This window comes from Psittacula echo, assembly GCF_963264785.1.
Source record: "Psittacula echo genome assembly, chromosome: 26".
Taxonomy (NCBI): Eukaryota; Metazoa; Chordata; class Aves; order Psittaciformes; family Psittacidae; genus Psittacula; species Psittacula echo.
The window spans coordinates 2,803,386-2,821,367 of NC_137761.1; the positions used below are offsets into that span (position 1 = coordinate 2,803,386).

The 17,982-nt window shown below is 68.6% G+C and overlaps 3 protein-coding genes across 3 annotated transcripts; all 3 read left to right on the plus strand.

The window, feature by feature from the left end:
- Window positions 1–406: 406 nt before the first annotated feature.
- On the plus strand, window positions 407–8,725 carry EFNA3 (ephrin A3; the record flags this gene model as incomplete). Its single annotated transcript, XM_080635086.1, has 5 exons — window positions 407–528; window positions 7,276–7,565; window positions 8,165–8,230; window positions 8,368–8,445; window positions 8,604–8,725. 5 exons carry the CDS (start codon window positions 407–409, stop codon window positions 8,723–8,725), a joined length of 678 nt encoding a protein of 225 aa, XP_080491212.1.
- Window positions 8,726–12,585: 3,860 nt separating this feature from the next.
- On the plus strand, window positions 12,586–14,572 carry EFNA1 (ephrin A1; the record flags this gene model as incomplete). Its single annotated transcript, XM_080635096.1, has 5 exons — window positions 12,586–12,686; window positions 13,606–13,901; window positions 13,984–14,049; window positions 14,251–14,301; window positions 14,457–14,572. 5 exons carry the CDS (start codon window positions 12,586–12,588, stop codon window positions 14,570–14,572), a joined length of 630 nt encoding a protein of 209 aa, XP_080491222.1.
- Window positions 14,573–15,940: 1,368 nt separating this feature from the next.
- Window positions 15,941–17,731, plus strand: SLC50A1 (solute carrier family 50 member 1; the record flags this gene model as incomplete). Its single annotated transcript, XM_080634797.1, has 6 exons — window positions 15,941–15,957; window positions 16,344–16,421; window positions 16,505–16,628; window positions 16,703–16,864; window positions 16,951–17,070; window positions 17,626–17,731. 6 exons carry the CDS (start codon window positions 15,941–15,943, stop codon window positions 17,716–17,718), a joined length of 594 nt encoding a protein of 197 aa, XP_080490923.1. The 3' UTR covers window positions 17,719–17,731.
- Between the last annotated feature and the right edge of the window lie 251 nt (window positions 17,732–17,982).

The window sequence follows — 17,982 nt, forward strand, 5'->3', positions numbered from 1 at the left end:
CAATGTCAGTGGGACCCAGTGCTGGTGCCTCCACGCCTGCGGTCCTGTTAAGACCCCACAGCATCTGATCCCGGCGGGACCCGGTCCTGGTCCCTGCACCTGCAGGGGTTCCGGTGAGACCCCAATATCAGCAGGAGCCGTCCCTGATGCCCCCACCCTTGGGGTCCCGGTAAGACCCCGGTGGCACCTAACCCCAGCGGGATCGTGGGACACAGCCCCGATGCCCGGTGTCGGTGCCCGGTGCCGGTGCAGCCGGGCCCGGGGCGGCGGCGGGCGCGCGCGCGGGGGCGCGGCGGCGGCGGGCGCGCGCGGGGCGGAGCTGGGCGCCGGGGGCGCGGGGCGCGGGCGGCTCCGGCTCCGTTCTCCATTCATCGGGATCGCGGCGGGGCTCCGCGGCGGCGGCAGGATGGCTGCTCGGCTGCCCGTGCTCCTGCCCCTGCTCCCGCTGCTGCTGCTGCTGCCGGGCCGGGGGCCAACGGGGGCCCTGGGCAATCGGCACGCCGTGCACTGGAACAGCTCCAACCCGCAGTGAGTGCGGGGCTGGCGCGGGGGGAGGCCGCCGGAACCGGTACCGGGAGGCGGTGTAAGGTGGGGGGTGTCCCCGGGGCCGGGGGGCGCCGCCGGGAAGGACGCGGCGGGGGCGCGCAGCGATCGCGCTGAAGGATGCGCGCAGCGGCGGAACGGGGGGGGGGGCGGCGGCGGCGGCGGGGGGCGGGCGGTCGGGGGGGGGCGCACCGGGACTGCGGGACCCCCCGGTGTCGGTGTCTGCGCGGCGCCCCCGTGCGGGCGGGGCTGCCGGGCCCCCGGGTGCCGGTGTCGGTGCCGGCCCCGCGCACCTCGCCCTGCCCGCGGAGGCGGGGACCGCACCGGGGGGGGGCGGCAGCCGCCCGGCCGGACCGACCCGACCTGCGGCGGCGGCGGGGCCCCGGGGCTGGGCTCGGCTGCCCCCGGCGCGGGGGGGTCGGTGACACCGGGGGGTGCTGAGCCCCCTCCTGTCCCTCCCCGAGGGCGCTGACCCGCCCCGCGGCGGGCACCGGGGCACGGCGGGAAGAGCACGACCGGGTCCGCGTCCCCCCGCCTCAGTGCGGCGGCCGGCGCAGGGGGTCTCGGTGCGGCGCTCGCGCCGCCAGACGCGCCCCCCGCCTGTCTGGGTGCGGGAGCGGCAGCGGCGGCACCGCGCGGGGGGGGCCCGGCAGGTACCCGCCGCCCGCCCGGGTCATCCCTGGGCAGCAGCCGAGGGCGGGGGGGCCGGGAGCTCCCGGTGCGGGGGTGACGGGGGGGGCGGGAGGAGGTCTTGTGGGAGCCGCCACCGGGAGCAGAGCCGGGTGGTGGCCCCGGACCCCCGGCACCGCTCTCGTGCCCGGTACCGGGGCTGAGCCTTGACCTCGCCCACTGCTCCCCCCACCTTTCCCGGGTGCGGGGGGGCTGCGATGGGGCTGTCCCGGGTGTGGGGTGCGATGGGCAGGGCCGGATGGGAGTGGGGACCGCGGGTGCCGGTGGGTCCGTGGGGAGCTGGAGCTGAACCCGTCTCCCATTCCCAGTGCGAGGGCGTGGCGGGGCCTCACACCCAGGCGAGCATCCCCCGGTACCGGGGTGTGCCCAGGGTACCACGGGCTCCCCCCGGCCCTGCACCCTTTTGTGTGCTGAGGGGATGTGTGTGTGTGTCCCCCTCCCCGCAGCTCCTTCCCCTCCCTTTGAGGTTGTGTCTCCAGGCGGAAGCTCGGGCCCCATAAATCGTGCGTGTGTGCGACGTGCCGAGGCGCAGCACAATGGCGAGGTGCTTGGCCACGCTTCGGCATCCCCTGCACCCGCACGCTCTCACCCATGGCCTCACCCCCTCACCGTGACATTGCCGGGGCGTTGGCGGGTGCCATCACCCTGCCACGACCGAGACCGAGGGGCATCCTCTCCCCACCCCATCACCGGAGCCACGTGCCATGACCCGGGGGGGACACAGGGTGTGGATGTGGGGGTGTCGCAGCCAGACACCCGCACCCGCTGCGCACACGTCTCTGGCGCGGCCGCTGCGAGCGTCCGGCTCAGGGCATGGGCGACGCGGTGGGGGCGGCTGCGGCAGAGACGTGTCCCAGGGACTCGGGAGCTGATATTTATTGTGAGGCAGCGCGGCAGCTCGCCCGCAATTACAGCCGCGCTGCAAAGTGTCTGGATTGGATAAATTATGGGGGGAATGAGGCTCCCTGGGCTGCAGCCGGCAAATCCCAGCAACCCCGCTGCGATCCCAGCAATAAACCCACCTGGTGCGGCCCCGCGGGGCTCTCTAGGGGCTGGGGGTGCTGCAGGCTCAGCTCCGAGGTGCTCCTGGGAGGCTGTGATAGGCACCCCACAAATTGATGGGCATCTCCCACTGCGGCTCCCATTGGTGAGGGACCGCCCCATGGAGACCACTGTGGTCCCAGGAGTGCTTTGGGGGACAACGGTGGTGCTGTGGGGCTGGGCAGGCCATGCAGCACACAGTGCACCCCTCGCAGGTGGGTTGGCTCTGGGGAGGTGTGAAGGCGGGATCTGGTGTCTCTGCTCGGTCAGGTTGTTGGTCCGGGTGCGCTTTCTGTCTGTCCTGCTGCCTCTGCCGGTGGCAGCGAGTGAGCCCCGGGGGCATGGGATGGTCCTTGGCCGGTCCCTGCCCCCTGCTCCTAAATCCTGCTGGGAGCAGGCACCGCGGCACAGAGGGCAAAGGTGGAGCAGCCTTTGCCCCAGTGCTGGCGTCGAGGGGGGTGGCATCCCTGGGGTTGAGAACGTTCATCTCTGGGGTGCCCCATGGTGTGGGGCTGAGGGCTCCCCAGCCGAGGGGTGTCCCCAGCCGAGCCAGGCCCTCACGTGCCGGGATGCCAGTTGGGTCTCCCAGGTGCCAAGGAGGGGATGGAGGTTCTGTCCCCGTGTGTTGGCACAGGCATGGCCAGCTCCCCCTCCCACAGCTGCAGCCCCCAGGAGCCCCCCAGAGCAGAGCCACTCTGTGACCCTGGCTCTGCTTTGGGTGCCTGAGGCCTCGTGGCACCCAGTGCCATGGGGGAGCCGGGTCGGGTGCTGTGACACCGGGGTGCACAGGGTGCTGGTGCATGGCTGAGGCAGGGGGATCAGAGCCCACTGGTGCTCAGGGAGGCCCCAGTATCATGTGCCGGTGCCACCGCCACGCTCCCAGCTTTTATCTGGCTGAGTTTGTGTTGCAGGCAGCGAGAGCTGGAGCCGGCTCTCGAGAGCCCTTGTGTGGAGCTGCCGCTGCCTGGGGAGCATCTGGCCCAGGAGAGGAGCCACGGCCCCACTCTGCACCCTCTGGGGAGCCCCGGGAGGGTCCGAGGGGACCCAAATCCCTGTGTCCTCTGTAGACACTGGGGCTGGACCCTGACATGAGGGCTGTGCCCTGCTGCATCCCTCCATCGCATCAGCTCGATGCTCATCAGCTCCCACCTCCCCACCCCATGGCTGTGCCCTTCAGGCCGGTCCCCTGGGGTGCAGAGCCCCCTGCCACCTTGGGTGCTGGCTGTGGCACTGGGGGTGCTGTGGGTCACCGCGCCGGGCAGCACCGAGCCCCGGCAGCGCTACCAGGGCCCACGGCATTCCCATGGGAGAAGGGGCCGCGGCATTCCTTGGGGTGTGACCATGGGGGCTGTCCTGGGCCACCTGCTCCTGCCCAGGCTGGTAATTGAGTCACTGGTTGCAGATTGATGGTTTAATTAAAACCCAATTAGAAACCTCATTGATCTTGTTAGCAAAGCGGGGAAGGTCCGGGCTTTAGCAGGGATTAAAGGGATCGTGTGGCCGTCAACAGGGATGGAGGATGTGTGGGTATCTGTGGGGCAGTGCTGGGGGTCCCGGGCTGCTTGCTGAGGGCTGTGCCCACCACCCCACAGTGCGCACTGCCCCATGGCCCCACAGTGCCTGGTGCCTCATCCCCCATCTCCAGTTCCTGGAGCAGGGAGGTGGCCGCGGGGATGCCTTGTGCCAGCGATGCCCGTGGTGGCTGTGCCGGGCGGGCTGGCGGTCCCTGCCGTGCCAGGCCGTGCCGTGGCACTGTGCCACCCGTGCGCGTGGGCTGCGGCGCAGGCACTGTCTGCACACGCGTGTGCGCGGCCGTCTGGGCGCCGTGACTGTGCAGCGCTGCTGCGTAGGGAGGGCCGGGGATGGGGAGGGGGGAGCCCGGTCCGTCTGTCCCGATGGACGGGCCGCGGGGATGGATGCGCCTCCTCCTCTCGCGGCCGCTGGGATGGGACCACATAAATCAACGGCGCTTTTTTGTTCCCTTCTGAAAGATGCGCCCCGGATGTGCCAAAAGGGCGACGCTGCTGGAGCCAAACAAAGGGGCCAAGCTGGGCTTGGGGGGGGCACCTCAGTGCTGGGGGGCACCGCGCCCTCACCCACATCAGTCCTCACAACGCGGGGTGCTGAGCCCGGCTCCGGCTGTGCCCCCTTCCAGGCCTTTCCCGCACGGCGGGGATGAGTGTCCGTGGCGCGGGGGTCCGGGCAGGGGTCTGGTGCGCCGGTTCGTGCTGCAGTGCACCAGGCGCTGCCGGCAGCGCGGCGGCGCTCCGCACGGGTGTACGGCAGCGGGTGGAAGCGGAGCGGCCGCCCCTGCTCAGCGGTGAAGCACCAGGTAGCCGGGGTCTCGCCGGTGCGGGGCCGGTGGGCGCCGAGCCCAGCCCGTGCTCGGGACGGTGCTGCCAGGGGACATCCATCTGCCCAGCGCAGACAGGCTGCTGGAAGGTGCCACTGCCTTCGCAAAGCCCTGCTCTAAAAACGCAGTCGTGCAGAAGTGATGCTGCCCGCTCCGCTCCTGCGCTTAACCCTTCGGGCACTGCACCGCGGCCCCGGCAGGACGGGGGGGCTCCATCCTCACACAGGTCGCCTGTCGCTGGTGCTTCCTGCCCTGTGCTGCCGGGCAGTGCTGCAGGAACAGCGCAGGGTGCCCTGGGGGTGGCACTGGGGGCACCCAGCTCTGTGGGTGCTGCTCTGCACCCGTGGTGCAGGAGCCGAGCATGGCAGGAACACGGTGTCGTGGCCAAAGTTGCTTCCAGAGACCCTGGTTCTACCCATTTGGGGCCATTCTCCTGCCCCACTCCTACCCCCCTCCCCAGCTGGTGCCGATGCCCTGATGCCTGTGACCTCCCATGGGGCTTATTGCCATAGAGAGCGGGGCTCCTGAGCCCCATCTGGGGTGCCCCGTGCCCCTTTGCTTTGGCGCTGGTGTGCCCCGGTCCAATGGGGCACTCCAATGGGGCAGCGCTCATTAGCGAGGCTGTTTACCAGGAGCCACGTTCTTAATGAGCCCCAGCGTGAAGTCCCAGGGGTTGGGGTGGCCCAGCGCTGGGCCCTGCAAGGGGAGGATCCCAGCACCACAGGACAGGGTGGGAGATGGACCAAGGTGTCAATCCTGCGGGCACAGAGACCTGGGGGTGCGCTTCCTCCGGCCCCTCACTCCCATGGCACAGCCGCGGTGGGCACCGGCCCCGTTTGGGGCGCGCCCGCGTCCCGACCCTGCATCCCGCACGGAGTTAATTGCGATGTGATCCTCGGGGCCATTTCTTTAATAACAAGCCTTTTCTCCCCCCTCCTCTCCCCACCACATCAAAGGCGCAAGATGAAAGGTCCCGGCGCCCCGCTGCTGAGCAAGGGTGGCTGCCTCAGCACCTCGCTGGCGCAGGAGTTGCCCGCCGGGTGCCGGGATAGCGGCTGCGCGGCGCGGGAGGTGCCGCGTGGGGCTCCCTGCCCCATGGGTGATGAGGGCTGCGGGATCCCCCCCATGGCCCCCGCTGCCTGGCTCCTCCCTTTGCCGGCAGACACCGGGACCCCTTTGGTTCCCTGTGCCCGGCGCTGGGTGACGCGGGCGCTGGCGGGGTGCCGGGGCTCCCCAAACAGCGCCGGGGGCGCTGGTGCTGGGTGCGGCGTCTGCACACGCAGCCCTGCCCGCTGCCTGCCCTGCCCTGGCAGCCGGCTTCGCTCCCAGGGGGGCCGGGACCCCCCCCGTGGGGTGAGGGGACCCCAAGTGCTGCATTTGCAGACGGTGGGGATGGCCTGTGCCAGGCTGAGAACACTGAGCCTGGGGAAGAGAAGCTGCGTGGAGACCTCAGAGCAGCCTCCAGTGTCTGAAGGGGGCTACAAGGATGCTGGAGAGGGGCTTTCATAAGGGACTGGAGCAACAGGACAAGGGGTGATGGTTTCAAACTGAAACAGGGGAAGTTCAGGTTGGAGATAAGGCAGAAGCTCTTTACTATGAGGGTGCTGAGGCGCTGGCACAGGGTGCCCAGAGAAGCTGTGGCTGCCCCATCCCTGGCAGTGTTCAAGCCCGGGTTGGACACGGGCTTGGAGCACCCTGCTCCAGTGGAAGGGGTCCCTGCCCACAGCAGGGCTTGGAACTGGATGAGCTTTTGGTCCTCTCCAACCCAAACCGTTCCATGATCCTATGAGAAGCAGGGAAAGGGGCCCCAAGCCGGAGCAATGCACCGCAGGGATCCACACGTGCCAGGATGCTGCCGAGTGAGGGACCCCCAATGCAGCGGGCCCGGGGGAGGCCCCAGGCGGGCTGGGCAGTGGAGCGAGGGCCGGTGCTGCCGCGGCAGCTCGGGCGGAGCTGTAATTAATTGGCAGGAGCAGCGGGTCAGCGCGGCAGTGGGATTACTGCGGCCGGGATCTCCATCGGCCGCGGATTAGGAGCCAGCAGAGCCTCTCCTGAGTGGATCTGAGGGGATTGCTGCTCCTAATCAATGTAAATGAGGCTCCCCCAGGGCCACCCTTTATGGCATTAACGAACTAACGGGATTAGCCGGAGCGGGGTGAGAAATCCTCTCTCTGAGCTGCGGCGCGTGGCGGGGCCGGGGCTGCGGTGGGGCTGGGGAACACCGAGCACCCACCGCACCCAGGGCTGCGCGGTGGGGACCAGGAGCCGCGTCCTGCAGTGCCCATCGCTGTGTCCGGGTCTGTCTGTCCCTCTGTGTCCATCCCCTCCTTGATGCTCCCCACACGTTCCCGGCAGGACACAGCAGCGCTGCCTCCTGTGCCTGCTGTCTTGCACCCTACATGTGGCACCCGTAGCATCATCCCCAGCAGCACCCGCGCCCCCCCGAGCCGGTGATGCCACATGCGGGTCCATGGGGCTGAAGGGTCCCAATGTGTCAGGGACTCCAGGTAGAGGTTGAGCATCCTCCTGGGCTCCTTGCTCCGGGACCTGCCCCTTCTCCAGCCTCCATGTCCTTTTGAGGAGGGGGACACAGTGTTTGGGAAGGTGCAGGGGGGGTCCCTGACAGCTGCCCCCCTGTCCCCTTGCAGCCTGCGGCGGGAGGGCTACACGGTGCAGGTGAACGTCAATGACTACCTGGACATCTACTGCCCACACTACAACGCCTCAGTGCCCGAGCACCGGCTGGAGCAGTACGTGCTCTACATGGTGAACGCAGAGGGGTACCGCACCTGCAACACCAGCCAGGGCTTCAAGCGCTGGGAGTGCAACCGGTCCCACGCGCCCCACAGCCCCATCAAGTTCTCGGAGAAGTTCCAGCGGTACAGCGCCTTCTCACTGGGCTACGAGTTCCGCGCCGGGCAGGAGTACTACTACATCTGTACGTACCCCCCTCCAGCACCCACATGGGCCCTCCTGCATCCCCATCCTGGCCAGGACCCCCCACACCAAACCCCCCACGCCAAACCCGCCACAAATACCACTGATGTGGGTGCCCCAGGCTAAGGGATGGGTGTATGGGGAGAGTTGGGGTGTGGAGGGGGTCGTGATGCAGGGGTGAGATGGGGCATGGGGAGAGATGAGGGTGTGGAGGAGCAGAATTGTGGTACTGGGGTATGTTGGTGCAGGATGGGGGAGCTGTGGGGTGCTAATGCAGAATTGGGATGCTGTGGGGTGCTGGTGCAGGATGTGGGAGCTGTGGGGGTACTAATGCAGAATTGGGATGCTGTGGGGTGCTGGCGCAGGATGGGGGTGTTGGGGGTGCTGGTGCAGGATGGGGGTGCTGGGGGGTGGAGGGCGCTGCTGCAGGTTTAACTCCAAGGGGTGCAGGATGCGGCTGCTGCCTCCCCCCAGCCCAGGGCTCACCCCAGGCAGGGCCGGCCCCCCCCATACCCCATCTCAGCCCCCCCCCCCCCGCGGGTGCCCGGGGCTGAGACCGCCCACAGCGGAGCCCCCCCCCAGCCCGCTCTGTCCTTGCAGCCACCCCGACGCACAACCACCGCCGCGCCTGCCTCAAGATGAAGGTGTTCGTGTGCTGCGCCTCCAGTAAGTGCCCGGGGCGGCGGGGGGCGGCGGGTCCCCCCCGGGGGGCGCTGTGGCACAAGGCGGCCGGGAGCATGGTCCCCATCCCCGTCCCCATCCCTGTCCCCATCCCCGTCCCCATCCCTGTCTCCTTCTTGCAGCGTCGCACGCCGGGGAGAAGCCGGTGCCCACCCTGCCGCAGTTCACCCTGCGGCCCGAGGTGAAGATCGAGGACCTGGGTGAGTCCAGCACAGCCCCCGGCCCCACCGCGCCGCGTGTGTGTGCCCCCCCCCCCGCCACCGCCACCCGTGGGGGTGCCCCAGCCATGGGGTGAGGGGTTTGGGGCCACCCCATTGCCATCCTCACCCTCTTCTTGCTCTTCCTTCCTTCCCCACAGACAACTTCAACCCGGAGATGCCCAAGCTGGAGAAGAGCATCAGCGGCACCAGCCCCAAGCGGGAACACTTGCCCTTGGCCGTGGCTGCCGCGCTCTTCCTCATGACGCTGCTGGCCTCCTAGCTCCCGGTGCGAACGGGGGCCCCCAGCCTGCTGAGAGCCAGCGGGGACCCCCGGGACCCCCGTCCCCTCTGCACCACCACCCCCTGCCCACAGAGCTGCCCGCGGGGCAGGGGCCGATCCCGCCTGGCGCTTCCACCCTTCCCGATGGATGCGGCCGCATCTGCGGGGATGCGGCTCGGTGCTGCACCGGCCACTGACACCGTCCTGCCGGTGCCCAGGGTTGGCCCCCAGGGCTGGGCAGCCTGTACATACCTATATAGAGTCTATACATACTGTACAGAGAGCGACTATAGAGATATATCTACACTGTACCATAGGCAGCGGTGCCGGCCCCGGGCTGGCTTGTACATAGTCGAACGTGTTGGATTTTCCTCGTCTTCCGTGAAGACCCGACCTATGCAAACGCACAGACACTTTTTGGGGACAAAAGAAACCGAAACAGAACAAAAAAAACAAACAGTCTGAACCTTTTTTCAAGTGCTTTGGCTGGTGATTTTCATATTCTGCTCTTAGTCTATTACAAAACCTAATAAAAGGATAAAAAAACCACCCCCTGTCACGTCGTGGCAAGTGCCATCACCATGGGCTCAGCGCCTCTGGCACATGGGGGGCACTACATTGCCCCCGAGGCATGGAGCATCCAGCCAGGACTGGGTGCTGCCCGCAGATGGAAGCATGGACACAACCTGCAGGTAAGGGCAGCGTGTGGCCATGGGCCACGGGTCCCACACTGGGCCCAGGTCCCTGGGGTGTTGACGGCTGGGGAGAAGTGGGTGCAGGAAAATCTTCATCACCTTCCTCACCACCATCACCGGCTGCATGGGGTGAAAGGCCATGAGCTGGCACCCCCACATGCCCAGGAGCCTCCCAGGGCTCCCCACATTGTCCCCCCCCAGCACCTCTGGCTCTGCTGGGGTTAGGGGCACACAGCGCACACTGCACAATGGCTCCAGGACATGGGGACACCCCTGAGCCCCCCAGCACCAGAGGGAAGGGGATGTGAGGGGAGGGGGTTCCCTGGGGCTGGGCTCCCACCGAAGGGGGTGTCCGTGGGAGCAGTGGGGTGCACCCAGCCCTGCAGCCAGCACCCATGGCCCCAGCAGTGCAGGGGAGCACCGCGCTGGCCTGGGGGGCCCCGGTGCCCCACGAGGCAGGGTGGGACATGGGGGGCTTCCCCCACCGTGGCGCTGGGGCGGCCGCTCCCCCCCCCTCGGCAGCGGTGTTGCTGGGCGGCGGCTCCGTGTCCCGCCGGCCCGGGCTTGTCCTGGTGCGGGAGAACCCGTCCGACGGGTCCTGGGCGCTGCCGGCAGGCGCCGGGCTCCCCACGGCCCCCCCGCCTGCCCCTGCGGGCCTGGCCCCACTGCGGAGCCCCCCATCCATGGGTGTCACCAGCCTCTGCCCCCGGGGCGATGGGTTCGGGGTCCGGGTGCATCCCCAAAGGACCAAGCCCTGTCGTGGGGGCCAGCACAGCCCCTGTTGTGGCACAGGGCCCTGCCGGCGGCTCACGGTGCAGTGGTGTGGGGAGCCCAAAGCCGTGCTGGGGTGCATCATGTAGGGGAGCAGGGGACCCATGGCCACCCTGGCACCGTGTGGCACCGTGAGCTCTGCTTGTGACATCCCTCCCGCTGCTTGCCTCGACCTTGGCACCGCTCCGCTGTGTTTGCATGGCACGGTTCCCGTTCGGTGGGGACCGGCCGCCCTGCTCCGTGCCTCCAGGCAAGGTGCAGTGTGGCACCGGACCAGGCAGGAGCCTCCTGCGGCACTGGGGGGCTTCCACCTGGGGCTGGGCACGGCTGGACCGTCCCTTAGCATCAGCCCATGGCAGCATCGGTGCTGCCCAGGCAGGGCTGGGAGCATCCTGCTCGCTCTGGCCAAGCGAAAGGGCCTGGCGTGGCCGGGCAGCCCCAGGGCCGTGGCTCTGGCGTCGGGGCCGTGCCTACCTGCCAGGCTGCACGCAGCCAGCACCGCACGTCACCGCGGCCTTCGCTCCTGGACGAGAGGCCATAAACCCCTGGTCACGAGCTCGGCGGCCTCTGCCCGGCCCCACCTGCCCCGTGCCACCGGGGGTGCCGGGAAAGGTGTGAAACGGTTTCACCTTTGCCCTGTGAACCAGGCACCAGGGCCGGTCCCCGGCCAGCACACATCAGCGGCGCAGCCGTGACCACAGGCACGTGCACGGCACCCGCGGTGCTGCTGTGGGTGAGTGCTGACCACCCTATCTGTGATCCTGCCCACCCTATACAGGGTGCTGCCCACCCTTGTCCCTGCCATGGCTCGTCCCGCACCATCGAGCCCCAAGTGATGCAGCACCGGGAGGTACCAGGGCCCCCTCCAGCCCCAGCTCATCCCTGGGGCTGTCCCTAGCAGGGGACACGAGCTTGTCCTTCCTCCCCAGTGCAGCCACTGATGTGGGGCCACGCTCTTGCCATGGGCCAGGCAGGGCAGTGATGCTGGGACCTGGCTCCCAGCCCTGGCTCCGTGTGCTGGTGGTCCTGCCTGGCGCTGGGTACCACATCCCAGGGAACGGATCCAGTGTGGATCCCCCATGGCTGCTCCTTGCCTCAGTTTCCACAAGCACCCAGCACAGGCCTGTCTCTGTGCAGTGGCAGCAGCAGCGGGGCAGTGCCAGGACCCAGTGCTGACAGGCTCCCAGCACCATCCATCCGGCTGTGCCGGTCCCTGTGGTTTGCACGTGCCGCACTCTGGTGCTGTGATCCCAGGGGTGTTCCCAGGAGGTGCTCCCCTGTACAAGCCACGGCAGCGCCAGCTTCCCAGGAGCAGGAGGCCTCGCACAGTCATCGCGGCGCAGGGAATGATGTCAGGCCTGGCCGCAGCGAGGCGGGATGAAAGGGAAGCAGCAGGTCCCCCTCCCACGGGAGAGAGGTTGGGACATGGGGAGGACACGGGGGGTGCGGGGGGGATGTGGGGCACCAGCCCCACACCTTGGCCTCATGGGAGCCCCGGGCTGCTGGAGCCAAGAGCTGCTCTGTGGTTAAGGCCGTGGTGCCGGCGCCTGCCTGAGCCCCTGCGGGTGCCAGGGGAGCGCTGCTCGCACGGCTGCGGCGGCGGGCACGCAACATTACCCACGATCAATGGATCATTATGTCATAAACAAGAGGAAAGTTGTTTTGCAAATGCGGCTGAGTTATCACTTCCCACCACGGAGCATCCCTCTGCAGGGCTGAGCAGGGAGGGATCCGCGCTGGGGCACACGGAGCTGGATAAAGAGCGGCCGCTCTGCGCAGCGCCCTGCAGCCCCTCACGCCGCACCGGGGGCAGTGGGGGGGATGTCGCGATAGAGAGCAAACAACAGCAGGGGACATGTGTGGGGTTTGTCCAGTGCTGCCCTGGGAGGGCAGAGGCAGCTCAGAAGGGCAAGAATGGGGGCAGCTGCCCCTGTGCCCCCCAGCACCTCCTTAGCAGCCACTGCAGACCCCAGCCCCACTCGCTTGGGGTCCAGCACCCCAGATAAGGGGGTTCCCATGGGGAGGGCTGGGGCGCCAGGTCCTAGGGTCCCCCCATCACCGGGACCCCACTCGCAGCTCTCAAGGCGCCGTCATCCCCCGGGGCCTCACCCCCCCACCGCCCATCACCCCAGGGCAGTGACCCCCCCCCCCGCCCGCGCACCCGCGGCACCACGGGGGCGATGCCGCCCCCCGCCACGGTCGGTACCGGGGTCTCGGTGCCCGCTACCGGTAGCGCTTGGTGCCGCCCCCCCGCGCTGCCCGTGGTGTTGTTGTTGTGTCTCGCCCGGTGCGCGGGGCGGGGCGCGGGGCGGGCGCGGCGGCGGCGGCAGCGGGGCCGTACTTAAGGCGGGGGCCGGGCGCGGTGCCCGCCCGGCGGAGCGGCCCGCGGAGCGCATGGAGCGGCGGTGGCTGCCCCTGGCCCTGCTGGGGCTCGGGCTGTGCTGGGCGGCGGCGGCCGAGCGGCACACGGTGTTCTGGAACAGCTCCAACCCCCGGTGAGTGCCGCCGCACCGGGACCCCCCCTCCCCGCACCTCCACCGGCGGCCCCGAGGGCGCGGACGCCGTCGCTCCCTGCCGGGGCTGGGCGCTCCCCGGCGGCCTTTGTCCGGGGCGGGCGGCGCGGCCGCAGCCGCGCGGGGCCGGGGGAAGGTGGAGGTGCGCGGGCTCCCGGTGCGGGGGGGGACGCGGCGGGGCCGGCCCAGGTGCGGACCGGGGGGGCCTTTCCGTTCCCAGGGCCGAGCGGGAGCGGGGCCTCTTCCTTCCCCGCGGCGGTGGCGCGGCGCCAGCCCCGGCGTCGGGGCACAGGGAAGCTGTTGACAAACACGGGGCTGGCCCCGGCTCCTGCCGCCCGGGCAGGATGTGCCGGGGGGGGGAAAAGGCCGGGATGGGTCCCCTCCAAGCCCTGGCTGCTCCCAGGTCCTGGCCCCAGGGCTGTGGGGTTACCCCATCCTCGACCCCAGCCTGTTGTGGGGCTGCGTGTGTCCATTCCCCCCCAGCGGTGAGCAGGGTTTGGGGGTAGCGGGTGCCCCCCCCCCGCTGGATGTGCTTTAAGAGGGGACCCCAGCGAGGCCCCTGAGCGGCTGCAACCCCCCCGGGCTGAGGTGTGGGGAGCAGCAGGCGCTGCAGCAGGGCCGGCTGCCCCACGGGTAGCGCTGCCGCCGCCTCCTGGCTGGGGCAGGTCCCCTCCCTGTTCCCGGGGTGCGCTGGGAATGGGGGTGCTGGAGGGGGACTCCTCCTCCCAAAGCCATCCTGGGCCCTGTGGGGCTGCCCAGGGACAGGCAGACCAGGGGTTGCCCCTTGGAAAGAGCGGCTTTGCTGTCCCTTGGCCTAGTGAATCAGTGGGGGGGGGGGTTTGGGGGTGCATGGGAAGGGCCCCCCCAGCTCTCCCCATGGAGCTGACCCTTGCTGCTGCAGGTTCCTGTGGAGCGATTACACGGTGGAGGTGCGGCTCAACGACTACTTGGACATCATCTGCCCGCACTACGAGGAGGGGAGCGTGGACCCCCGCACCATGGAGCGCTACACGCTCTACCTGGTGGAGCCCGAGGAGTACGAGGCCTGCAAGCCCCGCTCCAAGGAGCAGATCCGTTGGGAATGCGACAAACCCAGCGCCCTGCACGGCCCCGAGAAGTTCTCCGAGAAGTTCCAGCGCTTCACCCCCTTCACGCTGGGCAAGGAGTTCAAGGAGGGGCACAGCTACTACTACATCTGTGAGAGCCGGGGGGGCTGCCGGGGGGGGGGGGGTCCTGCTGGGTACCCCCCCCGGGCCCTAACCCACCTCCTCCCTTGCAGCCAAGCCCATTCACCACCACGGTGAAGCGTGTCTGAAGCTGAAGGTGATGGTGGCTGGCAAAGGCAGTGAGTATTGCCCGGACCCCCCTGCATCCCACCCTGTCCCTGCTCTCATTTCCTGCGCTGAGTCACGGCCAGCCCCGGTGTGGGCACCCGAGCGTGGACTGGGACGGTGCTGGTGGCTGTGGGGGGACGGTCCCTGGTGCAGCTTGGCCGTGGGGGGTCCCTGGGGGCTGCCACAAGCCTGACCTTGCGTTTGCTTTGCAGCTCAGGCACCGCCTGTCCCTGCCTCTACCCAGAAGGGGAGGATCCAGGCAGGTAGGTTGGGGGCTGCAAGGCAGAGAGATGGGGCTGTGCTGGGCTCCACTGCTGTCCCCGGGGGAGCTGGGGCAGGCCCTGCATGGGGTGATGATGTGGGTCCCGGCACCTCCCTCGGGGGTGATGCTCACAGCTCCTCTCTCCCCATGGCACAGATGATGCGGCTGCGCACGTGCTGAGGAGCGTGGGGCAGAATTCGGCCATGAGGAGCAGCAGCCCCTTCACCTTCATCAGCCTCCTCGTGCCCCTCCTGGTGCCGCAGGGGCTGTGACTGCTCCGCCGGGCCCGGATGGACCAAGGCTGCGGCTGCTGGGGATGGAGCTGGGATGCAGCAGAGGGGGAACCCCCGTTTGTCCTCCTGTGTGCCCCGGGGCCGCCTGCCCTGTGCCTGTCTGGGTGAGGGGAGAAAGGATTTGTCAGTATTAGAGGGCCGGAGGGCCCGAAGCCAAAGCTGAGCAGCCAAAGCCCTCGGACGCCCCCGGCTCCCCTGGCTCTCGCAGGACGTCGAGGCTGAGCCAGGAGCCTGGGGCTGGAGCTGTCCCGGGCTGGAGGGGAGCAAGGGGCTGGTTCCCCTGGGCCGGGACCGGCGCTCACCGTGGGGGGGGGGGGCGCTCCCCCGTGTCCTGCCGGCGGGGCCGCGGTCCCTCGGTGTCCCCGGCGCTGGGAGCCTGGATGCGTGAGCAGCAGAGCGGGGCTGTGCGAGCATCCCCCTTCCCCGACCTTCACACCCCCCCTTTACCTTCCCCGGTGCTGGAGGGGGCCGCCCTCAGCAGCACCCAGGGTGGGTGCTTTGTGCACCCCCGTTTGTACAGCTTTCTAACGGGAGTTTTTATACTATTGTCTTGAATAAATAACCAAGACCAATGAGAACGTGGGGTTGGGGGGGTTCTGGCCCCCACACCTTGTGCCTGAGCTGCTCTGGCCTTGGCGGGAGCCATGGCCCGTGTGGGGCGTTTGTGCTGGTGAATTGCTCAATTGGCTGGTGCTTGGGGAGGGCTTTGAAGTGGAAAAGGGCCGCAGTTTGGTGGTGCCATCGCTTGTCTCCACCTGGGGACACGGAGCCTTCCGAGGCCTGGGGGTGGGGGTTTCATCTCCTTCCCTGTGCTTTGTGATGAGCTCCCGGGCCTGGGGCGGTGCGGAGGGGACTCATGGCAGGAGGGGAATGGGGGTCTCGGGGCTTTGAGATCACGGGGGGGGGTGCTGGGGTCGTGGGGAATGGGGGTCCCAGGGATGTGTGACCCCAGGGTGTGGGGATGGGGGTCCCAGGGATGTGTGACCCCAGGGTGTGGGGATTGAGGGCTCCTGGAGAGGTGGGAGCGCAGGGATGCAGGACCTGTGCAGGCAAATGGGCTCCGGACGGGTGCGGGGGCCGCAGTGATGGAGGCTCCCGGTGAGGAGCCCGTGGGGATGCGGGGTCCTTGGCAGCCGGGTGCATCCCGTCCGTTCCAGCCCCCCCGCCCCGGCCCCTCAGTGCTATGGGGCGATGCGGAGGGGCCCTCCCGGTGCTCGGCCCCGCCCCGGTAGTGCGTCCCGCCCCGCCCCGCGCGGGAAGCACCGCCCCCGCCGGTGCCCGGTGCCGCGGCCCAGCATGGCCCCGCCGCCGCTGCTCGCTGCTGCCTGCATCGGCTGCACCGTGGCCATGTTCGGGACCGGGCTGTGAGCGGGACACGGGGGGCGATGGGGCCAGTTTGGGGGTGCAGGGGGGCTGCAGAGGGGGTGTGGGATGCAGTGGGGAGGGCAGTAGGACCAGTTTGGGGGGCCTATGGGGAGAGGTGCAGTGGGGCCAGTTTGGGGGGTGCGGGGACGTCCATGGGGGCTCTGGGAGGGTTGGGGTGCAGTGGGGAGGACAGTGGGGGGATGCAGTGGGTTCCATTGGGTGCTGGTGCAGGGGGTTTGGGGGTGCAATGGGAGAGGAGGGATGCAGCAGGTGCTGGCAGGGTTTGGGGTTCACAAGGGTGGGGGGTGTAGGTTTTGGGGTGCCTGCTGCCTGCAGGGACCGTGGTGCTGGCACCCAGGAGCCTGCCTCGCTCCGCTCTCCATAGGTCTGACCTGCGCCAGATGCTGGCAACCAAGAGCGTGGAGAACATCCAGTTCCTGCCCTTCCTCACCACCGACATCAAGTACAGCGGGGTCCGTGACGCTGGGGGCACGTGGTGGTGCCGGGGGGCAGCACCCCATTGCCAAGCACCTCTTTGCCCCACAGCAACCTCAGCTGGTTGGGCTACGGGTGCTTGAAGCAGGACTGGACCCTGATCGCCATCAACACCATCGGCGCAGCGCTGCAGACCCTCTACATCCTGGTGTACCTCTACTACAGCCCCGTGAAGGTGGGGGGCAGCCTGCGTTGATGGGGGGGGGGGGGCATAGGGGGGACCCTCACCCTGACGGTGCCCCCCTGCAGCGCGTGGTGCTGCTGCAGAGCCTGGCGCTGCTGGCGCTGCTGGCCACGGGCTACGGTTACTTCACGCTGGTGGTGGGGGACGCGCGGACGCGCCTGGCGCGCCTGGGGCTCTTCTGCAGTGCCTTCACCATCAGCATGTACCTGTCACCGCTCGCAGACCTGGTGCGTGGGGCCGGGGGGGTGGTTCTGGGGGGGGGGGGGTCGCGGTGGCACCGGCACTGCCCGGCCCCAGCCTGGTCCTGCCGCAGGCCAGGGTGGTGCGGAGCAGGTCCACGCGCTGCCTGTCCTTCCCCCTCGCCGTCACCACCTGCCTGGCCTCCTCCAGCTGGACCCTCTACGGCCTCCAGCTCCAAGACCCCTACATCACGGTGCGTTGGGGGGAATGAGGGTGCTCCCCTTCCCTTCCCATCCCATCTCATTCCAACCCGTCCCATCTTATCCTATCCCATCTTGTCCCATCTCATTCCATCCCATCTTATCGCATCCCACGCCATCCCATTATCCCATCTTGTCCAATCCTATTCCATCCTGTCCCATCCCATTTCATCCCATCTCATCCTATCCCATTCTATCTTGTATCTCATCTCATCCCATCCTGTCCCATTTTGTCCCATCCCATCCAGTCCTGCCCTGCCCCATCTCATTCCATCCCATCCCGTCCCAACCTGGCCCAGCCCATCCTATCCCATTCTGTCTCGTGTCTCATCTCATCCCATCCTTTCCCATCCCACCCCATGGTGCTCAGCGGAGCGGTGGTACTGGATTGACCCTGCTCTGTCACCATGTGTCACACAGCAGAGCCCGTGCCTGGGCTCAGGGATACGAGGATCGATTCCCATTAATTAACTTCTATAAGGCCAATAAATCCCCCCCGGCAGCACCAGGAGCTGCGTGGATCTGGACCAGCTCTCCCCATCCCGCAGGTCCCCAATGTGCCGGGGATCATCACCAGCGTCGTGAGGTTCTGGCTCTTCTGGCGGTACCGGGACAAGCCCCACAGACCCCTCCCTGCCTGAGGGCACCGGACCATGAAGGACCCCCCCATCCCATCCTGCTCCAGTAGGGACCAGTTCCAGTGCTGAGCACCAGGAGCCACCTCCTGCCCCTGCGGTTCTTTCTCACCAGCATCCCCCCCAGCCCTTGGTCCCTCCAGGTCGGGTTGGGCTCAGCGATGCCTTTGGGGTGCCAGGAGCACCCCCCAGGCTCCCACCTATCCCATGGGACAGTCTCCCATGCCCGGAGCTGTCTGGAGCTGCCGGGAAGCCCCACGTCCCTTTCGG